The 26,379-nt window shown below is 41.9% G+C and overlaps 1 protein-coding gene across 3 annotated transcripts in view; it reads right to left on the bottom strand.

The window, feature by feature from the left end:
- The window catches only part of CATSPER3 (cation channel sperm associated 3), a 54,307-nt gene that overhangs the window by 13,621 nt on the left and 14,307 nt on the right, over positions 1-26,379 (bottom strand). For all 3 annotated transcript variants that reach the window (XM_063611691.1, XM_063611690.1, XM_055233044.2), the window contains exon 3: positions 2,671-2,910. In XM_063611691.1, coding sequence (XP_063467761.1) covers positions 2,671-2,910 — 240 coding nt within the window. The remainder of the gene's footprint in view (positions 1-2,670; positions 2,911-26,379) is intronic.

Below are 26,379 nucleotides of genomic sequence, written 5' to 3' on the forward strand. Positions count from 1 at the left end.
GCAATGGGGAAAGGATTCCCTATTCAATAAATGGTGCTGGGAAAACTGGCTAGCCATATGTAGAAAGCTGAAACTGGATCCCTTCCTTACACCTTATACAAAAATTAATTCAAGATGGATTAACATGTTAGACCTAAAACCATAAAAACCCTAGAAGAAAACCTAGGCAATACCATTCAGGACATAGGCATGGGCAAGGACTTCATGTCTAAAACACCAAAAGCAATGGCAACAAAAGCCAAAATTGACAAATGGATCTAATTCAACTAAAGAGCTTCTGCACAGCAAAAGAAACTACAATCAGAGTGAACAGGCAACCTACAGAATGGGAGAAAATTTTTGCAATCTACCCATCTGACAAACGGCTAATATCCAGAATCTACAAAGAACTTAAATTTACAAGAAAAAATCAAACAACCCCATCAAAAAGTGGGCAAAGGATATGAACAGACACTCTCAAAGGAAGACATTTATGCAGCCAACAGATACATGAAAAAATGCCCATCATCACTGGCCATCACAGAAATGCAAATCAAAACCATAATAAGATACCATCTCACACCAGTTAGAATGGCGATCATTAAAAAGTCAGGAAAAAACAGGTGCTGGAGAGGATGTGGAGAAATAGGAACACTTTTACACTGTTGGTGGGACTGTAAACTAGTTCAACCATTGTGGAAGACAGTGTGGCGATTCCTCAAGGATCTAGGACTAGAAATACCATTTGACCCAGCCATCCCATTACTGGGTATATACCCAAAGGATTATAAATCATGCTGCTATAAAGACACATGCACACATATGTTTATTGCAGCACTATTCACATTAGTAAAGACTTGGAACCAACCCGAATGCCCATCAATGATAGACTGGATTAAGAAAATGTAGCACATATACACCATGGAATACTATGCAGCCACAAAAAAGGATGAGTTCATGTCCTTTGTAGGGACATGGATGAAGCTGGAAACCATCATTCTCAGCAAACTATCACAAGGACAGAAAACCAAACACTGCATGTTCTCACTCATAGGTGGGAATTGAACAATGAGAACACTTGGACACAGGAAGGGGAACATCACACACTGGGGCCTGTCGTGGGGTGGGGGAGGGGGGAGGGATAGTATTAGGAGATATATCTAATGTAAATGACAAGTTAATGGGTGCAGCACACCAACATGGCACATGTATACATTTGTAACAAACCTGCACGTTGTGCACATGTACCCTAGAACTTAAAGTATAATTTAAAAAAAAAAGAAATACTGGTGGAGAAGCCAGGGTTTGGGATTTGAGGTTGGGGATGGGGGTGAGTAACAACTTCAGTTAGGCACATCAAATTTGAGAAGCCTGTGAGATGCCCAGGGGGCAGTTGGCTCTAAAGGTCAAAGACAGAGGGGTAGGCAGGTGGAGCGTCCTGGAAAGTGGAAAAGATCACCCAGAGAGAATGTGCAGAGGGAGCAGAGGAGGAGAATTCAGGTACCATCCCGAGAAAACAGCGTGTATGAGCCATGCAAAGGATAAACGCTCCTGACAAGTCAGGCTGGAGGAAAACCAAGAGAAAGCAGTGACAAGGACGCCAAGGGAACTGGCCACTGGATTTGGAGACAAGGAGGTTGCTGGCAACCTCAGAGAGGCTAGATATTCTGGAGTGCAGGGAAAACAGCTAGGGCATAAATGACGGACAGGGAAGTGGGACTGGAAGTACAGACACCTTTCCCCAGAAGGTTCGCCATGAAGAGGAGAGGGAGGGCTGGACTGTGCTGTTTGAGAAAGGACACACACAGGCAGGCGCTTGTTTACATGAGAGCAAGAAACAAACAAAGGTGTGTATGCAGCAGGGGAGACCTCTAACGCTCCCCTTCTCTTTTCTACCCAGGCCTGGGGCTCCCAGAGTGTGGGGCCAGGCCCTAGACGGCCAGCCACCCAAGCCCAGGCGAGGGGCAGCCCCCGGCAGGACAGGTCGACACACCCCGACTGAACACTGGAACCCAGACCAGCCCCCGCCTGGAGAAGCATGGACACTGGGTGCAGAGCTAGGTGAACCTACTGTGCACAGGACAAGTGCCTGAGGGCACCATTCAAGGCAGGGGGGCAGCCCTGAGGTTCTTTCTGAAGCCTCTGAGTCAAGGGAGTGTTGGTCATGGTTTTCAGCAACCCAGAAAGACTTCTCAGCAGGAGTAGCCCTTCCAGAGCCACCTTAACGAAGCACAGAGACTATTTCCAGCAAGACGGCAGACTCTCAGCTGTTTGGGGAAAGCAGCTAGTGGCCTGGGCCACCAAAAAGTCAAGGCGTCCTGGGCATGTAGTTCAAAGGATATGTAGCATAAGAAAATCAGGCACTTCGCAGCATGAGGAGAGGAAAAGCTCATTCGTGGCCTCTGGAGTCAGACACGCCTTTCAAATCTCAGCTCTGACATTTCACCGCTGGGTGACCTTGGGCCTCAATTTCTTCATCTGTAAAATGGAGCTAATAATACCATTCTTAGAATTGTTTTAAGATTAAAAAAAAAAGATTAAATGAGATAATATTGGTAAAGATCAACCTGCCACACACGTTGGACTCAACAACTGGAAGATAGTAGTAGAGTCATCATGTCCTTAGGGTCTTGGGGGCAAATGGGCCTACGGCCTGCCCTCCCAGCACCATGACACCCCCAGTGCACTCACCCGTATGCCCCAGCTATAGCCAATAAGCTTGAGGATGCGCAGGGACTGCAGGCCATCAGCAATACACAGGTAAATGAACTGTTTGCCCATGAGCTGGCGGAGGGCATAGGGCAAAAACATAATGATGATAATGATCACATCCAGCAGGTTGTAGCCGTTCTTCCAGTAATTGATGGGGTCCACATAGACCTTCATGAACAACTCAGATGTGCAGATGGACACAAAGAAGATCTCTGAGAACTACAGGGGTAGCAAGGGTTGGAGAGGTCAGACCGAGCTGCACAGCCCTAGAGCTCTGGCCTGCTCCCTGCCTGAGCCCCGGAAGGGGTGCTCCTAAGTCACCCACGTGAGAGAGAAACCCAGGCAGAGTTCCTGGCACACAGCGGACGCTCAGTGTGCCTGATTCCCTTCCCCTTCTTTGTCCTCCCTACCCCGTGGCCCTACACCTGGGGCGGGATCTGACCCTGGGTACTTGGGAATGACTGCCTGGCAGACAGATGACTGTATAGGCTCTAGCATACTGCAACTCAACCTGAATATAAGGTTTCCCAAGGGAAGGTCCCAAGAGTTTTCTGACCAACACGAATATACAAACTTTTAGGAATATAGATGAAATACTCAGACATCTACTTATGCTTAATCTATTAACTTAATCATACATATTCAATCTGTTTCTGAAGAATATTCTTTTACACTTTATGAACCAATCTTCTTCAAATTCTTTTCATGCATCTACAACTCTAATAGCTTTGTTTTTACCAAGAAGTACTCTTTGTGTCATCTAAGTGTTTCCTTGCCATCAAAATTGACTTATCTTGACTATCATGTAAATCCATTCATTCACTGGAAGAGCTGTGACGGAGCACCCACCCTGTACCAAGCAAACATCATTTTAGGCACTGGGAAATGCAACAATGAGTAAGACAGAAAATGTCCAGCCCCTGGGAAGCTTACAGTCTAGTAGGAGAGACAGAAATAAATGCTGGAACAAATGTATACAGCATATGATGTCAGGCAGGAAAGAAAATAAACCAGCCAAAGGAGATAAAGGGACTCGACAGGTTGGAGGAGAAGAGGAAGTCCTAGCAGCTATTTTAGAAAAGATGGAAGCAACCAAACACAGAAGGACAAATATCACATGTTCTCACTCATATGTGGGAGCTAAAAAAGTGGATCTCATGAAGATAGAGAGTAGACTGGTGGTTACCAGAGGCCAGGGAGGGCAGGGGATGAAGAAAGGTTGGTTAATGGTTACAAATACACACTGAGAAGAAATAACACCTAATGTTCAATAGATCAGTGAAGTGACTATAGTTAACATCAATCTATTGTGCATTTCAAGATAACTAGAAGAGAATAATTCAAATGTTCCTAGCACAAGAAAAAGATAAATATTTAAGGCAATTATCCTGATTTGATTATATGAATGTATCAAGTAGCCCAAAATATGTACATCTAATATGTATTGAAGGAAGGAAGGAAGGAAGGAAGGAAGGAAGGAAGGAAAAAGAGAGAGAAAGGGATGAAGGAAGGGAGGGAAGAACGAAAGAAAGGAGGCAGGGAGGAAGGAAGAAAGGAAGGAAGGGAGGGAGGTAGGGAGGGAGGAAAAGAAAAGGTCTTCAACAGAGGTCTCGCTGAAGCCAGGAATTGAGACAAAATAAAAACTGGGGGAACACTTTGAGGAAGTGAAGAAATGGTGAGTCCAAGAGCCCTAGGGAGAAAAAGAGGCTGTTCAAGGAACAGCAAAGTCAGCATGGCTAGAACAGAAAGAGGGAGAGCAGAGCAGGAAAGGTGGTTAGACGAGCAAACTGTCATGCCTTGTAGGCCTGGTGAGGACTTTGAATTTTAATCTCAGCCTTGGAGGATTTTGAGGAAGGAAGTGATCTGAACTAATTTACATTTTTCAGATATCTCAAAACGATTCTTGTATGTTTTATTGTACACATGTCTAAAGTATCTCTCAGATATATACCTAGGAGTGGAATTACTACGTTGTAGGAAATGAACATCTTAACTTCACTATATATTGGCAAATTGTTTTCTGAAGTTATTAAACCAATCTACTTTAATATCAGCAATGTTCCTCTTGTTCTACATCTTTGCTAACACTTTGACTATCAGACTTCATCAATCTGACAAATATGAAATAGTATCCTATTTTAAAATTTTCATTTCTCTATTAATAAAGTTGGGCATTTTTATGTTTAAATTATGAATTGCCTGTTTCTAATCTTTTGCCAAATTTTCTGCTGGATTGTTTTGTCTTTTTCTTATTGATCAAGAAGACATCTTTTATACATTTTGAATCCTAATGCTTTGCCTGTTATATGTTACAAATATCTTCTCCCACACCGACTTATCACATTGACTTTTCACCTTTTCTATAGTTTTTTTTGAGACAGAGTCTCACTCTGTCACCCAGGCTGGAGTACAGTGGCACAATCTCAGCTCACTGCAACCTCCGCCTCCCAGGTTCAAGCGATTTTCCTGCCTCAGCTTCCCAGGTAGCTGGGATTACAGGTGCCTGCCACCACGCCTGGCTAATTTTTGTATTTTTAGTAGAGATGGAGTTTCACCACGTTGGCCAGGCTGATCTCTAACTCCTGATCTCAAGTGATCTGCCCGCGTCGGCCTCCCAAAGTGCTGGGATTACAGGTGTGAGCCACTGCGCCTGGACAGTTTTATATGTTTATAATTATATCTTCCATGCAGGTAAACCATATAGTCCAGGTTAGTTTGTTTTGGGTAGCAGAAATTTTAAACCAAGACAATGCTTTATAGCCATTAAAGGATATATAATGTTTATTTCAGGTTTTTGCTTATTGAGAATCAGTTTTATAATTTTTTTTAGAAAATTATCTATTTCAGCTAGGTTTTCAAATTTATTGGCATAAAATTATTAGACTTTTGGTATCTACTGTACCTGTACTTCCCTTTTTAATTCCTAATTTAGGGCTTCTATTTATCTTGATCGTCTCATGAAGAAAGTTCTTTATTTTATAATTATTTTCTGAGATCTAACTTTTGGCTTTGTTGATACTTTCTTTTTAACTATTTTGTTGATACTATCATTTTTAACCATTTTAAGGTGTATAATTCAGTGGCACTAAGCACATTCACAATATTGTACAACTATCACTACCATTTCCAGAAGGATTTCATCATCCCAAATGGAAACTCTGTACCCAATAAAAAATAAGTTCTCATTCCCCTCTCCCCGCAACCCTAGGTAATCTCTAGTCTACTCTCTGATGGTATGAATTTGCCTATTCTAGGTATCTCATATGGGTGAAACCATACAATATTTGTCCCTTTGTGTCTGGCTTATTTCACTTCATGGAATGTTTCCAAAGTTCATTCCACGTTGTAGCATGTGGAATAGAATGCAGAATTCTATTTCTAGCATGTGTTGGTTTCTGATTTAAAAATAGAATTCTATTCCTTTTTAAAGATGAATAATACAGCATTGTATGCATCTACCATATTTTGTTTATCTATTCATCTGTTGATGGGCATTTAGGCTGCTTCCACCTTCTGTCTATTGTGAATAATGCGGCTATGAACACGTATGCACAATACAAGTATCTGTTTGAGTCCCCACTTTCCAATCTTTTGGGTATATACCCAGAAGTGGAATTGCTAGATCATGGAATACTGTGTTTAACTTTCTGAGGAACTGCCAAACCATTTTCCACAGTAGTTGTACCATTGTTACACTCCCATAAGCAATGCAGAACAGTTCTAATTTCTCTCCATCTTCACCAACACTTGTTAGTGTCCATTTGTTGTTGTTGTTTGTTTGTTTTTTGAGACGGAGTCTTGCTCTGTCGCCCAGGCTGGAGTGCAGTGGCATGATCTTCTCACTGCAACCTCTGCCTCCCAGGTTCAAGCAATTCTCCTGCCTCAGCCTCCCGAGTAGCTGGGATTACTGGCACCCACCACCGCACCTGGCTAATTTTTGTATTTTCAGTAGAAATGAGGTTTCACCATATTGGCCAAGCTGGTCTCGAACTCCTGATCTCAACTGATCCACCCACCTCGGCCTCCCAAAGTGCTAGGATTACAGGCATGAGCCACTGCACCCAGCCCCATTTTTTGTTGTTTTTTAATAATAACTATTCTAATAGGTGTGAAATTGTATCTCATTGTGGTTTTCATTTGCATTTCCCTAATGACTAGTGATGTCAAACATCTTCTCATGTGCTTATTGGCCATTTGTAGTATCTACTTTGGAGAAATGTCTATGTAAGTCTTTTGCCCATTTTTAGATTGGGTTGCTTGTTTTGTTGATGCTGTTGTTGAGTTGTAGAAGTTCTTTATATATTCTAGATATCAATTCTTTATCAGATATATAATTTTCAAATATTTTCTCTCATTCTATGGATTGTCTTTTCACTTTGTTTTTTTCAAAACAGGGTCTTGCTCTGTCACCCAGGCTGGAGTGTAGTGGCATGACCATGGCTCGCTGCAGCCTCAACCTCCCAGGCTCAAGCGATCCTCACACTTCAGCCTCCCAAGTAGCTGGGACCATAGGCACATGCCACCACACCTGGCTAATTTTTGTATTTTTTGTAGACAGGGTTCCATCAGGTTGGTCCAAACTCAAACTGGGCTCAAGCAATCCTCCCACCTCAGCCTCTCAAAGTGCTGAAACTACAGGCATGAACCACCATACTCAGTCTCTTTTCACCTTCTTGATAGTGTCCTTAGATGCATGAATGTTTTAATTTAATGAAGTCCAATTTGTCTGCTTTTTCTTTTGTTGTCTGTACTTTTAATGTCATGTGTAAGAATCCATTACCAAATCCAAGGTCATGAAGATTTACCCCTATGTTTTCTTCTAAAAGTTTTAGTTCTTATATTTAGGTTGTTGATTCATTTTGAGTTTGTTTTTGTGCACGGTGTGAGGTAGGTGTCAAACTTCAGTCTTTTGCATGTGAATACCAAGTTGTCCAAATACTATTTGTTGAAGAGACTACTACTCTTTCCCCATTGAATGGTCTTGACCCCGTTATCAAAAAATCAATTGACCATAGATATTTGAATTTATTTCTAGATTCTCAGTTCTATTCCCTTGGTCTATATGTCTATCCTATTGCTAGTACCATGCTGTTTTGATTACTATATCTTTGTAGTAAGTTTTGAAGTCAGAAAGTGCAAGTCCTCCAACCTTGTTCCTCGTTTTCAATATTGTTTTAGCTATTTGGGGCCCTTTACATATCCATATGAATTTGAAGATCTCCTTTTCCATTTCTGTAGCAATAAAAAACACTATTGGAATTTTGACAGAAATTGCATTGTATCTGTAGATTGCTTTGAAAAGTATTGCCATTTTAACAAGATTAAATCTTCTCTTCCATGAACACAGGATGTCTTTTCATTTATTCAAGTCTTCTTTAATTTCTTTCAGCAATGTTTTGTAGTTTTCAGTACTCATCTCTCATCACCTTAAATTTTTTCCTAGGTATTTTATTTTTTCGGATGCTCTTGTAAAGATAATTTTCTTAATTTCTTTTTCAGATTGTTAATTGGTAGTGCATAGAAATACAATCGATTTTTTTCAGCTAATACAGTACAGAGAAAAAGAGAAATATAATTGATTTTGTTGTTAATCTTGTATCTTGCAACTTTGCTGAATTTGCTTAATACCTCTTGCGTATATGTGAGTATATGGATTCTTTTAGGATTTCCTATATGTAAGATCAAGTCATCTGCAAATAGAGATACAGGCATCCCTTGTTTTATTGCACTTCACTTTATTGCACTGTGCAGATCCTGCAGGTTTTTCACAAATTTAACTTTTGTGGCAACCCTACATCAAGCAAGTCTATTGGTGTCATTTTTCCAACAGCATGTGCTTATTTTATGTTTCTGTGTCATATTTTGGTAATTCTCACAATATTTCCAACTTTTTCATTATTATTATATCTGTTATGGTGATCTGTGATCAGTGATCTTTGATGTTACTACTGTGAAAGGAAAATATCTTGGGTACTGAAATTACTAAGCTAAAGGGAGAAGTCAAGCTGGGAACTGCTTAGGGCAAACCTACCTCTCATTCTATTCAAAGTCACCCCTCTGCTCACTGAGATAAATGCATATCTGATTGCCACCTTTGGAGAGGCTAATTAGTAACTCAAAAGAATGCAACCATTTGTCTCTTATCTACCTAGGACCTGGAAGTCCTCCCTGCTTGAGCTGTCCCGCCTTTCCAGACCAAGCCAATGTTCATCTTACATATGTTGAATGATGTCTCATGTCTCCCTAAAACGTATAAAACCAAACTGTGTTCTGACCACCTTGGGCACAAGTCATCAGGACCTCCTGAGGCTGTGTCAGTCATGCATCCTCAACCCTGGCAAAATAAACTTCCTAAATTTGCTGAGCCCTGTCTCAGATTTTCGGGGTTTGCACTATTTTAATTGCTTGGAATGGCATAAACTGGATCCATATAAGACAGCAAACTCAATGAATGTGCATGTTCGGACTGCTCCACTGACCAGCCATTCCTCCATCTCCCTCCCTCTCCTGGGGCCTCCTTATCCCTTGAGACATAACAGTATTGATGTTAGGTCAGGTAATAACCCTACAATGATCTCTAAGTGTTCAAGTGAAATGAAGAGTCACAAGTCTCTCACTTCAAATCAAAAGCTAGAAATAATTAAGCTTAGTGAGGAAAGCATGTTGAAAACCTAGACCTCTTGCACCGAAAAGTTAGCCAAGTTGGGAATAGAAAGGAAAAGTTCTTGAAGACAATTAAAAGTTATTCCAGTAAACACATAAATGATAAGAAAGCAAAACAGCCCCATTGCTCATATGGAGAAAGTTTTGACAGTCTGTACAGATCAAATCAGCCACAACATTCCCTAAAACCAAGGCCTAATCCAGAGCAAGGCCCTAACTCTCTTCAATTGTTTGAAGTCTGAGAGAGAGAAGGAGGCTGCTGAAGAAAAGCTGAAAGCTAGCAGAGTTGATTCTTGAGGTTTGAGAAAATAACTTATCTCCACAACATAAAAGTACAAGTGCTGATAGAGAAGCTGCAACGCTTTATCCAGAAGATCTAGCTAAGAGAATTGATGAAAGTGGGTACACTCAACCACAGATTTTCAATGTGACAAAGTAGACAAAAAAGCCTTATATCTGAAGAAGAAGCCATCTAAGACTTTCATAGCTACAGGGGAAAAGTAAGGCCTGGCTTCAAAACTTCAAAGGACAGGCTGACTCTCTTGTTAGTGGGTAATGCAGCTGGTGACTTTAAGGTGAAGCCAGTGCTCATTTACCATTCCAAAAATCCTAGAGCCCTTAAGAATGATGCTAAATCTACTCTGCCTGTGCTCTAGAAATGGAATAACAAAGCCCGGATGACAGCATATCGGTTTACAGCATGGTTTATGGAATATTTTAAGCTCACTGTTGAGACCTATTGCTCAGAAAAAAAGATTCCTTTCAAAATGTCACTGCCCATTGACAATGCACCTGGTCACCTAAGAGTTCTGGTGGAGATGTATAAAAAGATGAAGAAGTTGTTTTCAGGCCTGCTAATAAAACATCCATTCTGATCAAGGAGTCATTTCAACTTTTAACTCTTATTATTTAAGAAATACATTTCATAAGGCTATAGCTGACATAGTGATTCTTCTGATGGGTCTGGGTAAAGTAAATTGAAAACCTTCTGGAAAGAATTCACCATTCTAGGTGCCATTAAGAACATTCAGGACTCACAGGAAGAGATCAAAATATCAACATGAACAGGAATTTGGAAGAGGTTGATTCCAACCCTTGCGGATGACTTTGAGGGGTTCAAGACTTCACTGGAGGAAGTAATTGCAGATGTTGTGGCAATAGCAAGTGAACTAGAATTAGAAGTGGAGCTTGAAGATGTGACTAAACTGCTGCAATCTCATGATAAAACTTGAAGAGATGAGGAGTTGCTTTTCATGGGTGAGCAAAGAAACTGGTTTCTTGAGATGGAATCTACGCGTGGTGAAGATGCTGTGAAAGTTGTTGAAATGACAACAAAGGATTTAGAATATTCGTAAACTTCATTGATAAAAGCAGTGGCAGAGTTTGAGAGGATTGGCTTCAACTTGGAAAGAAGTTCTACTGTGGGTAATATGTTAACAAACAGCATTACCTGCTATAGAAAAATCTTTCATGAAAGGAAGAGTCAATTGATGTGGCAAACTTCCTTGTTGTCTTATTTTAAGAAATTGCCACAGACACTCCAGCTTTCAGCAACCATCATCCTGATCAGTCAGCAGCCATCAGCATGAAGGTAAGACCCTCCACCAGCAAAAAAATTATGTCTTGCTGAAGGCTCAGATGATTGTTGGCATTTTTTAGCAATAAAGTATTTTTAAATTAAGGTATATACATTTTTTTAGATCTAATGCTATTGCACACTTAACAGACTACAGTATAATGTAAACTTAACTTTTATATGTACCAGGAAACAAAAAAAATTCATGTGACTCACTTTATTGTGGTGGTCTGGAACTTAATCCACAATATCTGAGGCATGTCCATAGCTTTACGTCTTTCTTTTCAATTTAGATGCCTTTTCTTTCTTTTTCTTGCCTGATGACTCTGGCTAGAACTTTCAGTACAATGTTAAATCATGGTGAAAGCAGTCATATTAGTCTTGTTCCTAATTTTAGGAGGAAGACTTTTCGTCCTTCTCAATTAAGTGTGAAGTTAACTGTGGGTTTTTTCATAAATGCCCTTTATCAAGTTAAGGAATTTCCTTTCTATTTGTAGTTTAATTTTTTTAATATAATGAAAGAATGCTGGATTTCATCAAATGCTTTTTCTACATCAACTGAGGTTAATTTTTTTCCTTCATTCTACTGGTGTATTACATTGATTGATTTTTGTATTTTGAATCACCCTTGCTTTCTTGAGATAAATCCCACTTGATCGTGGTGTATAATCCTGCTAAGTATGCTTCTGGCTCCAGTTTGTTACTCTCTTAATGACAATTTTTGTATCTATATTCTTAAAGAATATCTATCTATAGTTTTCTTTTCTTAGGATGTTTTGTACTGGTCTCATGGATGAGCTCAGAAGTCTTCCCTCTTCTATTTTTTGGTAGAGTTTGGGAAGAATTGGTGTTAATCTTTCCTTAAATGACTGGTGGAATTCACATGTGAAACTACCTGGTCCTGAGAGTTTCTTTGTTGGGAGGTTTTTCATTACTGATCCAATCTTTTGTCATCTGTTCGGATGGGTCAGTTTTCTACTTCTTCTTGAGTCAATTTGTGTGCTGTCCATTTCATCTAGATTATTTAACTTGTTGGCATATAATTGCTTATGGTATTCTCCTATAACCCTTTTTGCTTCTATAAGGTCAGTAGAAATATCCCAAATTTCATTTCTGACATTAGTAATTTGAGTCTTATTTTCTTAGTCAATCTAGCTAAAGGCGTGTCAATTTGTTGATCTTTTTAAAGAACCAACTTTTGATTTTGTTCCTTTTCTCTATTGTTTCTCTACCCTCTATTTTGTTTATCTCGTTCTAGTATTTTGTTATTTCCTTCCTTCTGCTAGCTTTATCTGCTCTTCTTTTTCTCGTTCCTTAAGGCATAAAGTTAGGTTACTGATTTGAGACCTTTCTTCTTTTCTAATGTTAAGCATTTATAGGTGTAAATTTCCCTCTGAGCACTGCTTTCACTGCATCCTATGAGTTTTGTTATATTATGTTTTTTATTTTCATCTTTTATTTTCTAATTTCACTTGTGATTTCTTCTCTGACCCATTAGTTAAGAGTATGCTGTTGGCGGGCATGGTGGCTCATGCCTATAATCCCAGCACTTTGGGAGGCTGAGGCAGGTGGATCACCTGAGGTCAGGAGTTCTAGACCAGCCTGGCCAACATCGCAAAACCCCGTCTCCACTAAAAAATACAAAAATTAGCTGGGCACAGTGGCATGCGCCTATAATCACAGCTACTCAGGAGGCTGGGGCAGGAGAATTGCTTGAACCCGGGAGGCAAAGGTTGCAGTGAGCTGAGATTGTGCCATTGCACTCCAGCCTGGGAGACAGAGCAAGACTTCATCTCAAAAAAAAAAAAAAAAAAAAAAAAAAAAAAAAAAAAAAAAAAAAAAAAAAGGGTATACTGTTTAAAGCCAGGCGCAGTGGCTCATGCCTGTAATTCCAGCACTTTGGGAGGCCGAGGTGAGTGGATCATCTGAGGTCAGGAGTTTGAGACCAGCCTGATCAACATGGAGAAACCCTGTCTCTACTAAAAATACAAAATTAGCTGGGTGTGGTGGCACATGCCTATAATCCCAGCTACTCAGAAAGCTGAGGCAGGAGAATCGCTTAAACCCAGGAGTTGGAGGTTGCAGTGAGCTGAGATTGCACCATTGCACTTCAGCCTGGGCAACAAGAGCCAAACTCCGTCTCAGAAAAAAAAAAAAGAGTATGCTGTTTAATTTACACATATTTGAAAAATGTAGTTTTCCTCTGTTATTGATTTCTAGTTCCGTTTCATTGCTGTCAGTGAAGATACTGTCTAATTTTATGTAGATATATATTTAAGTGACTGGTAGAATTCATTATATATGTATATATATATATATACGGCTGTGTGTGTGTTTCTTGTGTGTGTGTGTTTCTTTTTAAATTTTTTTTTTAATTTCAATTGTTTTTTGTTTGGGGGGGATTTTGTCTGTTTGTTTGTTTGAGACAAGATCTTGCTCTATCACATAGTCTGGAGTGCAGTGATACAGTCATGGCTCACTGCACCCTTGACTTCCTGGGCTCAAGTGATCCTCCCACATCAGCCTCCCAAGCAGCTAGGACTACAGGCATGCATCACCACTCATTTATTTATTTATTTTTTAGTAGATGGGGTCTCATTATGTTGCCCAGGCTAATCTCAAACTCCTGGACTTAAGTGATCCTCCCATCTTGGCCTTCCAAAGTGCTGGGACTGCAGATGTGAGCCACTGCCCCTGGCCTATTTTAATACTTTTAGGGGTACACATGGTTTTTGGTTACACGGGTGAATTGTGTAGCAGGGAAGTCTGGGATTTTAGACTACCTATTAGGTGCAATGTACACAACTTGGATGCACCCATCACCCATGTAGGTGTGCACTGTACCCAATAGGTAGTTTTTGTCCCTCACCCTCCTCCCAACCTCCCCCTTCTGAATTCACTGTCTCCCCACAATGCCCATTATACCACTCTGTTTGCCTTTGCATACCCACAGTTTAGCTCCCACTTATAAGTGAGAATATGCAGTATTTGGTTTTTGAATCCTGAGTTATTGCACTTAGAATAATACCCTCCAATTCCATCCAAGCTGCTGCAAAAGACATTCTTTTGTTCTTTTTTAATGGCTGAGTAGTATTTCATCGTGTATATATATCACATTTTCTTTATCCACTCATTGGTTGATGGGCACTTAGGTTGATACCAATTCTTTACAACTGTGAATTGCACTGCAACAAACATATGCATGCAGACCTGGCACAGTGACTCATGCCTGTAATCCCAGCACTTTGGGAGGCTGAGGTGGGCAGATCACTCAAGGCCAGGAGTTCAAGACCAGCCTGGCCAACATGGCGAAACCCCGTCTCCACTAAAAATACAAAAATTAGCCAGGCATGGTGGCTTATGCCTGTAATCACAGCTACTCGGGAAGCTGAGGCAGGAGAATCACCTGAACCTGAGAGCAGAGGTTTCAGGGAGCTGAGATCGTGCCACTCACTGCACTACAGTCTGGGCAACGGAGCCAGATTCCATCTCAAAAAAAAAAAAAATGCATGCAGGTGTCTGATATAGTGATTTTTTTTTCCTTTGGGGAGATAGTAGTGGGATTGCTGGATTGAATGGTAGATACACTTTCAGTTCTTGGAGAAATCTCCATACTGTTTTCCATAGAGGTTGTCCTAATTTACGTTCCTACCAACAATGTATAAGCATTTCCTTTTCACCACAACCACACCAACATCTATGTTGCTTTTTGACTTCTTAATAATGGCTATTCTGGCTGGGGCAAGGTGGTATCTCATTGTGGTTTTAATTTACATTTATTTCCATGTTGATTAGTGTCATATGGAGCATTTTTTCAAATGTTTGTTGGCCATTTGTGTATCTTCTTTTGATAAATGTCTATTCATAGCCTTTGCCCATTTTTTAATGGGATTTGTTTTTCTTGCTAATTTCTTTGAGTTCCTTGTAGATTTTGGATATTACTCCTTTGTCAGATGCATTAATTTGCAAATATTTTCTCCCATTGTGTATGTTGTCTACTTACTCTGATTATTTCCTTTGCAGAAGCTTTTTAGTTGAATCAGGTCCCATTTATATAATTTTGTTGCATTTGCTTTTGGGGTCTCAATCATAAACTGTTTGCCTAGGCCAATGTCCAGAAGAGTTTTTCCCAGGTTGTCTTCTAAAATTTTTATGGTTTCAGGTGTTAGATGTAAGTCTTTATTCCATCTTGAGTTAATTTTTGTATATGGTGAGAGACAAGGATCCAGTTTCATTCTTCTACATGTGGCTAACCAGTTCTCCCCGCACCATTTATTGAATAGGGTGTCCTTTCCCCAATTTATGTTTTTGTATGCTTTGAATATTGGTTGGTTGTTAAGTATTTGGCCTTATTTCTGGGTTCTCTATTCTTTTCCATTGCATCTATGCATCTACTTTTATACCAGTACCATGCTGTTATGGTTACTATAGCCTTGTAGTATAATTTGAAGTTGGATAATGTGATGCTTCCAGACTTTTTCTTTTTGCTTAGGATTGCTTTGATTTCAATATTTTAATTTATTGAGATTTGTTGTATGGTCTAATATATAATCTATCCTGGAAAGTGATCCTTGTGTACTAGAGAAAAATTGTTTTATCTTCCTGATGAATTGATCCCTTTGTCAATATAATGTCCTTACTTTTCTCTTAGAGCAGTTTCTGCCTTACTATTTTGTCTGATATTAGTATAGCCACCCCAGCTATCTTTTGGTTTCTATTTGTTTGGAATATCTTTTTCCATCCTTTCACTTTCAACCTATTTGTATCTTTGGTTTGTTTCTTCGTTTGTTTGAGACAGAGTCTCACTCTGTCACCCAGATTGCAGTGTAGTGGTGCAATTTCAGCTCACTGCAACCTCTGCCACCGAGTTCTAGCAATTCTCGTGCCTTAGCCTCCTGGGTAGCTGGGACTACAGGCATGCACTACCATACCTGGCTAATTTTTGTATTTTTAGTAGAGATGGGATTTCACCATGTTGGCCAGGCTGGTCATGACTATTTGTACCTTTGAATCTAAAGTGAGTCTCCTGTAGACAACATATGATTGGGATTTTAAAAATCTGTTGATCTCTGCCTTTTAATTGGAGAGTTTAATCCATTTATATTTAAAGTAATTACAGATAAAGGACATACTTTTGCTGTTTTGCTATTTGTTTTCTATATGTCATATTTTTGTTCAATTCCTCCATTACTGCCTTTTTGTGTATATACCTGATTTTTCTGTAGTGTGCCATTTTGATTCCTTTCTCATTTCCTTCTCTGTACAGTTTTTTTGGTTGTTCCCTTAGTGTTTACTCTTTGGATTATAATTAACCTCTTAAATTTATAACAATCTATTTTTAATTAATACAACCTTAGCTTCAATAGTATACAACAATTCTGCTCTATACAGCTTCATCTCTCTCTCTTCATGTTTTTGTGATTATGAACTACTCCTTCAAACATGTGTGCCCATTAACTATAACATTGGTATTTTAAGCCATATATTTTTAAAAAGAGTTACAAACCAAAATATACAATACCACTAGCTTTTGTATTTACTGATGCAGTTGCCTTACCCAAGTTCTTTATTTCTTTGTGTGAGTTCAAGTTCCTGTCTTGTTCATTTCCACCTACAAAACTACTTTTATCATTTTTTTTGAGGGCAGGTTTACTAGCAACAAACCCTCTCATTTTTGTTTATCTGGAAGTCTTTATTTCCCCTTCATTTTTGAAGGATAATTTTGCTGAATACAGTATTTCTCATTGACAGTATTTTTTTCTTTTATATTTTAAACATGGCATTTCAGTGTGTTTTGGCCTCCATAGTTTCTGAGGAGAAATCGGCTGTTAATCTTATTGAGGTTTCTTGTATGTGACAACTTGCTTATCCCTTGCTGTTTTCAAGATTCTCACTGTATTTTTGGCTTTTGACAGTTTGATCATGTGTCTTAGTGTGGCTCTTTTTATGTTTCTCCTTCTTGGAATTCATTGGAATTTTTGGATGTATATATTCATGTCTCTCATTAAATTTGGGGATTTGGGGCCATTATTTCTTTAAATATTCTTTCTGCCTTATTTTCTCCTCTCCTTCTGGAACCCCTGTTATGTGTATGTTAGTATGTTTTATGGTGTCCCACACTTCTCATAGGCTCTGTTCATTTGTCATCATTATTTTTTCTTTCTGCTTCTCAAACTGAACAAGTTAACTGACGTGTCTTCAAGTTCACCAATTCTTTCTTCTACCTACTCAAATCTGTTACTGAATCCCCCTAGATAACCTCCACCTTCTGGGTTCAGGCAATTCTCCTGCCTCAGTCTCCCAGATAGCTGGGACTACAGGCCCTGCCACCAAGCCCGGCTAATTTTTGTATTTTTAGTAGAGGCAACATTTCACCACGTTGGCCAGGCTGGTCTTGAACTCCTGACCTCAAGTGATCCACCCACCTCAGCCTCCCAAATTGCCAGGATTACAGGCAGGAGCCACCACACCTGGCCTCTTTGAGCATTTGTTTTTAAAGCCTTTGTCTAGTAATTCCAATGACTGGGTTTCCTTAGGAAGAGTTTCTGTTCATTGTATAAGTCATACATTTTTGTTTCTTTGATTGCTTTATAATATTTTGTTGAAAACCAAATGTTTTAAATATTGCAATGTGGTAAGTTTGGAAATCAAATTCTTCCCCCTCTTCATGGTTTGTTTTTGTTGTTTTATGTGAGTTGCATTTACTTGTTTAGTGACTTTTCTAAGCTATTTTTGCAAAGAACTATATTCTTTGTTGTGTGTGATCTCTGAAGTCTCTATTTCTTCACTTCTGGTCAACTAGTGTTTTGACAGGGATTTTCTATCTATTTATTTTTTGAGACAGAGTCTCACTCTGTCACCCAGGCTAGAGTGCAGTGGCACAATCTCGACTCACTGCAACCTCTGCCTCCCAGCTTCAAGCAATTCTCCTACCTCAGCCTCCTGAGTAGCTGGGATTACAGGCACCATGCCTGGCTAATTTTTTTGTATTTTTAGTAGAGACAGGGTTTCACCATGTTGGCCAGGCTGGTCTCGAACTCATGACCTCAAGTGATCTGCCTGCCTGGGCCTCCCAAAGTGCTGTGACTACAGACATGAGCCACCATGCCCGTCCAACAGAGATTTTCTTAAATGTCTCAAGCAAAAAGAAAGAAGGAAAAAAGGAAAAAAGGGAGAGAGAGAGGGTTTGGGGAAAAAATGAAGGGAAGAAGAGGGAAAGAAGAAACAAAAGAAGGAAGGGAGGAAAGAGGAAGAAAGAAAAAGGAAAAATAAAGAGAAATAAGAAAAAGAGAGCAAGGGAGAGAGAGAAAGGCCAGGCATTGTAACTCATGCCTGAATCCCAGTGTTTTGGGAGGCCAAGGCAGGAGAATCTCTTGAGACCAGGAGTTTGAGAGCAACACAGTGAGATACCATATCTACCAAAAACATTTTTTAATTAGCTGGACATGGTGGTGTATGCATGTAGTCCTAGCTACTCAGGAGGCTGATACATGGGGATCTTTTGAGTCCAAGGGTTTAAGGCTGATTGAGCTATAATCATGTCATTGCACCCAAGCCCAAGCAATAGAGTGAGACCATCTGATAAAGAAAGGAGGAAAGGGGCCAGGCATGGTGGCTCACACCTGTAGTAATCTCAGCACTTTGGGAGGCTGAGGCGGGAGGATCATGAGGTCAGGAGATCGAGACCATCCTGGCCAACATGGTGAAACCCCGTCTCTACTAAAAATACAAAACTTAGCTGGGTGTGGTGGTGCATGCCTGTAATCCCAGCTACTCGGGAGGCTGAGACAGGAGAATCACTTGAACCAGGGAGCTGGAGGTTGCAGTGAGCCAAGATCATGCCATAGCACTCCAGCCTGGCAACAGAGCAAGACTCCATCTCAAAAAAAAAAAAAAAAAAAGAAAGAAAAAAAGAAAGGAGGAAAGGAAGGAGGGAAGGAGGGAGGGAAGGAAGGTGGGAGGAAAGGAAGAGAGGAGGGAGGGAGGGAGGAGGGAAACAAAAAAAGAGAAAGAAAGGAGAATAAAGGAGAGGAGAGAAAAAGGAAAGCTAGAAGAAGATAAGCTAGGCATGGTGGCTCATGCCTGTAACCCCAGTGCTTTGGGAGGCCCAGGCAGGAGGATCTCTTGAGGCCAGGAATTCAAGGCCAGCCTAGGCAACATAGTGAGACCCCATCTCTACAAAAAAATAAAAAATTAGCTGGGCATGGTGATATATATCTGTAGTACTAGCTACTCAGCAGGCTGAGACAGGAGGATCCCTTGAGTCCAGGAGTTTAAGGCTGCAGTGAGCTATGATCATGTCACTTCACTCTAGCTCAGACAACAGAGTAAGACTTTGTCTCAAAAAGAAAGAATAAAAGGAGGGAAGGGTAGGAAAGGAGGGAGGGAAGGGTGGGAAACGAGGGAGGGAGGGAAGGAGGGAGGGAAGGAGGGAGGGAGGGAGGGAGGGAGGAAGAAAAGTTCTCTTAGATTTTTTAGATTGGCTCTGTGTTGGGGTACTCCTTCAGTGCTTAGCAAAGCCATTTACAACTCTACATTACCCCTAACTTCCAGTTTTTACTGAGCCTAAAGATCAGCTAAAGGTGAAATCTTGAGATTTTAGGTCTTTTTGAAACATTCATCCTGCCCTAGGCATGAATGCTTTCTAAAGTCCTCCATATACACAGGAGCTTCTCAATGTCCTACTTATCCAAAGAATCCCCCTTCTAGGCCTTTCTTCCTACACTTCAGTATGTCCGTTGTTTGCTTTAACTTTTTTTGCCCCAGGCAGCAATAGACTGTTCATATGCCTTTTAATGTTTGTAATATATTCCCTCTCCATAACGACCTTTCTGCTTTGAGAAAATTCCAAGCTAGGTGAAACAAAAGCAGTCAACTTCCATCAGTCCTTCAACTGGCTCTCAGGTCAAAATGGACCAATACAATTCTTTAAGAACAAGGTCTGGGTTAGTGCACGGTGGCTCATGACTGGGGAGATCCAAGGTGAGTGGATCACTTGAGCCCAGGGGTCTGAGACCAGCCTGGGCAGCACAGCGACACCCCATCTCTACAAAACATACAAAAATTAGCTGGGCATGATAGTGCATGCCTATGGTCCCAGCTACTCAGGAGGCTCAGGTGGGAGGATTGCTTGAGCCCAAGTAGCTGAGGCTGCAACGATCTGTGATCACGCCTCTGCACTCCAGCCTGGGTAAAAGAGCAAGACCCCATCTCAACAAACAAACAAATAAAGTCTGCTCTGGAACCAAGGACCAGAGTTCTACATTAGGAATGTGAGCTGCTGTCTTCAGGATCATCACCATGCTGGGGAGGGGAGTGGACAAGGCAAGTGAAAATATAACAAAACTGGCCAGGCACAGTGGCTCATGCCTGTAGTCCCAGCACTTTGGGAGGCCGAGGTGGGCGGATCACAAGTTCAGGAGATCGAGACCATCCTGGCTAACACGGTGAAACCCCATCTCTACTAAAAATACAAAAAAAAAATTAGCCGGGCATGGTGGTGTGCACCTGTAGTCCCAGCTACTCAGGAGGCTGAGGCAGAAGAATGGTGTGAACCCAGGAGGTGGAGCTTGCAGTGAGCTGAGATCGCCCCACTGCACTCCAACCTGGGCGACGGAGTGAGACTCTGTCTCAAAAAAAAGAAAAAGAAAAGAAAAAAGAAAAGAAAACATAACAAAACTATTTTCCTAACTTTTAAAATATATATGTGAACAAAGTTTTATTTCTTCCTTTCCAGTCTTTACATGTTTATTTCTTTTTCTTGTTTTACTGCATTAGCCATGACTTCCAGTATGATGTTAAATAGGAGTGGTGAAAGTAGGCATGCTTTTCTTGTTCCTGATCTTAGTAGGAAGGCATCAAGTTTCTCATCATTAGGTATAATGTTTGCAATCAGTTTTTTTATAGATTGTGTTCTGTTTTTTCACTTTCATTTTGTTTTAATTGACATATAATAATTGTATGTATTTGTGGGGTACAGTATGATGTTTCAAGACATATATACAATGTGTAATGTCAAATCAGGGTAATTAGCATATTCATCACCTCAAACACATCATTTCTTTGTGATAAGAACATTCAAAGTCCTCTCTTCTAGCTATTTTGAAGTATACAATGCATATTGCTAAATATCATCACCCTATTGCACAGAACACCAAAATTAACTCCTTCTATCTAACTGTAACTTTGTACCTCATTAACCAACCTCTGCTCCTCTCCTTCCCCCCAGCTCTTCCCAGCCTTTAGCAACCACTATTCACGTAATATGGTTTGGATGTTTGTCTCCTCCCAATCTCATGTTGAAATGTGGTTCCCGCCCCGTCCGGGAAGAAGTGAGGAGCGCCTCTGCCCGGCCGCCCCGTCCAGGAAGAAGTGAGGAGCGCCTCTGCCCGGCCGCCCCGTCCGGGAAGAAGTGAGGAGCGCCTCTGCCCGGCCGCCCCGTCTGGGAAGTGAGGAGCGCCTCTGCCCGGCCGCCCCGTCTGGGAAGTGAGGAGCGCCTCTGCCCGGCCACCCATCGTCTGGGAAGTGAGGAGCGCCTCTGCCCGGCCGCCCATCGTCTGGGAAGTGAGGAGCGCCTCTGCCCGGCCGCCCATCGTCTGGGAAGTGAGGAGCCCCTCTGCCCGGCCGCCCATCGTCTGGGAAGTGAGGAGCGCCTCTGCCCCGGCGCCCCGTCTGGGAAGAAGTGAGGAGCGCCTCTGCCCGGCCGCCCATTGTCTGGGAAGTGAGGAACGCCTCTGCCCGGTCGCCCCATCTGGGAAGAAGTGAGGAGCGCCTCTGCCCGGCCGCCCCGTCTGGGAAGTGAGGAGCGCCTCTGCCCGGCCGCCCCGTCTGGGAAGTGAGGAGCGCCTCTGCCTGGCCACCCATCGTCTGGGAAGTGAGGAGCGCCTCTGCCCGGCCGCCCTGTCTGGGAAGAAGTTAGGAGCGCCTCTGCCCGGCGGCCCCGCCTCGGAAGAGGTGAGGAGCATCTCTGCCCGGCCGCCCCATCTGGGAAGAAATGAGCAGCGCGTCTGCCCGGCTGCCCCGTCTGGGAAGAAATGAGGAGCACCTCTGCCCGGCCGCCCCGTCTGCGAAGAAGTGAGGAGCACCTCTGCCTGGCCGCCCCGTCTGGGTAGAAGTGAGGAGCGTCTCTGCCCGGCCGCCCAGTCTGGGAAGTGAGGAGCGCCTCTGCCCGGCCGCCCCGTCTGGGATGTGGGGAGCGCCTCTGCCCGACCGCCCCGTCTGGGAGGTCTACCACGGAGGCCAGAAGCAATGTGGGGGCTGGACATGGTGGCTCACGCCTGTGGTCCCGGCACTCTGGGGGGCTGAGGCGGGTTGATCACTTCAGGCTAAGAGTTCGAGACCAGCCTGGCCAACATGGCAAAACATATGAAAAATACAACAGACAAACCAACCAACCAACCCAGTGACAACAAAACAGGTCTACCCTGGAGCCATACTCTAATTTTTTCTATTTTCCTCCCTTTCTGATCCTTTATCCCACTTTTTTTCTTCCTCCTCCTTCTTCTTTGTCAAATAGAGGATTGAGTTATTATCATTGATCCATATAAAGTCCCTCTCTCATTTATTTTAATACCCACTCCCCATTTCTATTCCCCGTCTTCCCATGTGCAACCTTCCTAATACGTTTGATACGCATCTTTTTGTTTGTATGTATTTTTAGAAAATGTTTATTGTTTTGTGTGCAAAAAAAATTAATTAAAAAAAAAAAAAAATGTGGTTCCCAATGTTGGAGATGGGGCCCAGCAGGAGTTGACTGGATCATGGGAGCAGATCCCTCATGAATGGTTTAGCACCATTCCATTGGTGATAAGTGAGTTCTCACCCTGAGTTCACATGAGATCTCGTTGTTTAATAGTGTGTGGCAGTTCCCCCCTCTCTCTCTTGCTCTCTCTCTCACCATGTGACATGCTGGCTCCCCTTTGCCTTCTACCATGTAAGTTTCCTGGGACCCTCACCAGAAGCAGATGCTGGCACCATACTTTTTGTATGGTCTGCAGAACCATGAGCCAAAATATAACCTCTTTTCTTTATAAATTACTCAGCCTCAGGTATTTCTTTACAGCAACACAAAAACTAATATGGGAAAATGGCACCAGAAGTGTGGTACTGATATAAAGATACCTGAAAATGTGGAAGCAGCTTTGGAACTAGGTAACAGGGAGAATGGAAGAGCTTGGAAGTCTCAGAAGTCAGGAAGACGAGGAAAAGTTTGGAACCTCTTAGAGACTGGTTAAATGGTTGTGACCAAAATGCTGATAAAGATATGGACAGTGAAGCCCAGGCTGATGAGGTCTCAGATGGAAATGTGGAGTCTATTGAGAACGACAATAAAGGTCATCCTTGTTATCCCTTAGCAAAGAACTTGGTTGCATTGTTTCCATATCCTAGGGCTTTGTGGAAGGCTGAACAAAAGAGTGATGACTTAGGGAATCTAGCAGAAGAAATTTCTAAGCAGCAAAATGTTCAAGATGTGTCCTGGCTGCTTCTAACAGCCTATGATCAGATATGGGAGCAAAGAAGAGGTTAAAGTTGGAACTTACATTTAAAAGGGAAGCACAGTATAAAAGTCTGGACAATTTGCAGACTCGCCATTTGGCAGAGACAGAGAAAGCCCTATCAGGAGAGAAATTCAAGCAGGCTATGAAGCAACGACTTGCTAGAGAGATTAGCATGACTGAAAGGGAGCCAAGTGCTAATATCCAAGACAATGGGGAAAAGGCCCTGAAGGCATTTCAGAGATCAAGGCAGCCCCTCTCATAACAGGCCCAGGGGTATAAGAGGATTGAATGATTTCTGGGGCCAGGCCCAGGGCCCTGCTGCCCTGAGCAGCCTTGGGACACTGCTCCCCACATCCTGGCTTCTCCAGCTCCAGTCTTAGCTCAAATAAGGTCTGCTCTAGAACCCATATTGCTGGGGCCATGACTTTGGAGAGCACAAGCTGCTGCAAGCCTTGGTGGCTTCCACATGGTGTTAAGTCTGAGGGCTTAGGGAATGCAAGAGCAGAGGAGGTTTAGCAGCTTTCCTCTAGATTGCAGAGGATGTATAAGAAAGCCCAGGTGTCCAGGCAGAAGCCTGCTATAGGGCCAGAGTCCTCACAGAGAACCTTTACTAAACAGTACAAAGAGGAAATGTGGGGCTAGAGCCCCCACACAGTCTCCACTAGGGCACTGCCTAGTGGAGCTGAGGGAAGGGACCCACTGCTCTCCAGACCCAAGAATGATAGAGCCATGGGCAGCTTGCATCCTAAGCCTAGAAAAGCTGCAGGTACTCAACTCCAACCCATGAGAGCAGACACAGGGAGTGCACCATGCAAAGCCACTGGGGTGGAGCTCCCCAAGGCCCCGAGAGCCCACCCCTTGCACCAGCTTACATTCCCAATGTGAAACCCTGCTCCTTGGTTCCAGAGGCAACAGAACAGACCTTGGGTTTTTGTTGGGGGTGGGGGGGGGTTGTTTTTGTTGTTTTGGTATGGGGTCTTGCTCTGTCACCCAGGCTGGAGTGCAGAGGTGTGATCACAGATCATCACTCAGGCTCAAGCAATCCTCCCAAGCATCTGGTGCCAGCATCACCAGAAGCAGATGCTGGTACTACGCTTCCTGTACAGCCTGCAGAACCATGAGCCAAAATAAAACCTCTTTTATTTATAAATTACCCAGCCTCAGGTATTTCTTTTTAGCAATGCAAAAACTAACTAATATACTACCTCTATGAGTCAACTTTTTTAGATTCCACATGAGTGAGATCATGTAGTATTTGTTCTTCTGTGCTTCGCTTATTTCACTTAACATAATGTCTTCTAAGTTTATCCATGTTGCTGCAAATGACAGGATTTTGTTCTTTGTTACGTGTGAATAGTATTCTATTGTGTATATATAGCACATTTTAAAATCCATTCATCCATTGGTGAACACTTAGGTTGATTCCATATCTTGGCTATTTAGAACAGTGTTACAATAAACATGGGATTGCAGATATCTCTTCAATATACAGATTTCATTTTCTTTGGCTATATACTCAGTAGTAAGATTGTTGAATCATATGGTAGTTCTAATTTTCTGAGGAACCTCCATAATGTTGTCCATAACAGCTGTACTAATTTACACTCCTGCCAACAATGTATGAGTTCCCCTTTCTCCACAACCTCACCAGCATTTATTTGTTGTCTTTTTTTTTTTTTTAAGAGACAACGTCTCACTCTGTCACCACGTGGGAGCACAGTGGTGCAATCACGGCTCACTACAGCCTTGACCTCCTGAGCTCAAGCAATGCTCTTACCTCGGCCTTCTGAGTAGCTGGGACTATAGACACATGGCACCATGCCTGTTTTTTTGTTTGTTTGTTTGTTTGTTTGTTTGTTTTTCCCCACAGAGACAGGGTCTCACTATGTTGCCTGGGCTTTTTTTTTTTTTTTTTTTGTCTTTTTTATAAGCTTTCCTAGAGCATTTCCACATGTTCAATGCTCTAGCAACTTACCACTCTGCCTCAGCCTTCATTCCCTGCTTGCACAGAGCTTCAAGGTTAGCCAGAGGTGAGAGATCAGGGCTCTCTCACATCTTTCTCAGCACCTTCGGTGGGGTTCCCAGAAGTGTTAATAATTTCTCAGTTTCACAGTTAACCAGGGGCTTTCATACATGTTATTTTCAATGGCTGTACCACCACCCTGTAAGTTGTATATTAATTATATCATTTTACAAATGTTGCAGACAAACCACAGAGAGCTTAAGTGACTTGTCCAAATTATCAGTTAGTAGGAAGGTAGGAAGCTGGGGCTTGAACCCAAATCTGTATGACTCCAATGTCTGCACATCACAGAACATCCCCTAGGCTTGCAAACCAGGTCCCTAAACCAGGATACATGCTTAGTGACCCTTATGGCCTCAGGAGGGCAAACAGAGGATTTAGGCTCCTCAATTTGTCTCTTTCCCTGACCCCTGCCAAGTCCTATACCTAACATGATGTTCCACACTCCATAACCAATCTCTGGATTTGTGGTGTGGAATTCACTGCCATACCAACATGTTCACAGAAGTGGTGCCAAGTGGATCTGACACATTTTAAGCATTAATTATGGTATCCCACCACCTCGACTGCCTCTGATACCACACTATGTTTATGCTAACCTTTTCACCCCCAAGAAGGAAATTTGCTATTTATCCTAAAGATAAGAAGAGTATATTTTTAACCTTTTTATTGCAAAATAAACACACATATAGAACCACATGAACAAATATATAGCGTAATAAATTATTTCAAGGCCGATATCCCTGTAACTACGACCTAGGTCAAGAAATAGAACTCTGCCATCCCAGAAGCCCCTCATGTGCCCCCACATCCCAATTACAACTCCCTCCCTCCACCCAAAATTAACCACTATCCAAATTTTTATAGTAATTAATACCTTGCATTTCTTTATAGATAGAAATTCATGTATGTATCCCTAGAACTAATAA

Source organism: Symphalangus syndactylus, chromosome 11, assembly GCF_028878055.3.
Source record: "Symphalangus syndactylus isolate Jambi chromosome 11, NHGRI_mSymSyn1-v2.1_pri, whole genome shotgun sequence".
Taxonomy (NCBI): domain Eukaryota; kingdom Metazoa; phylum Chordata; class Mammalia; order Primates; family Hylobatidae; genus Symphalangus; species Symphalangus syndactylus.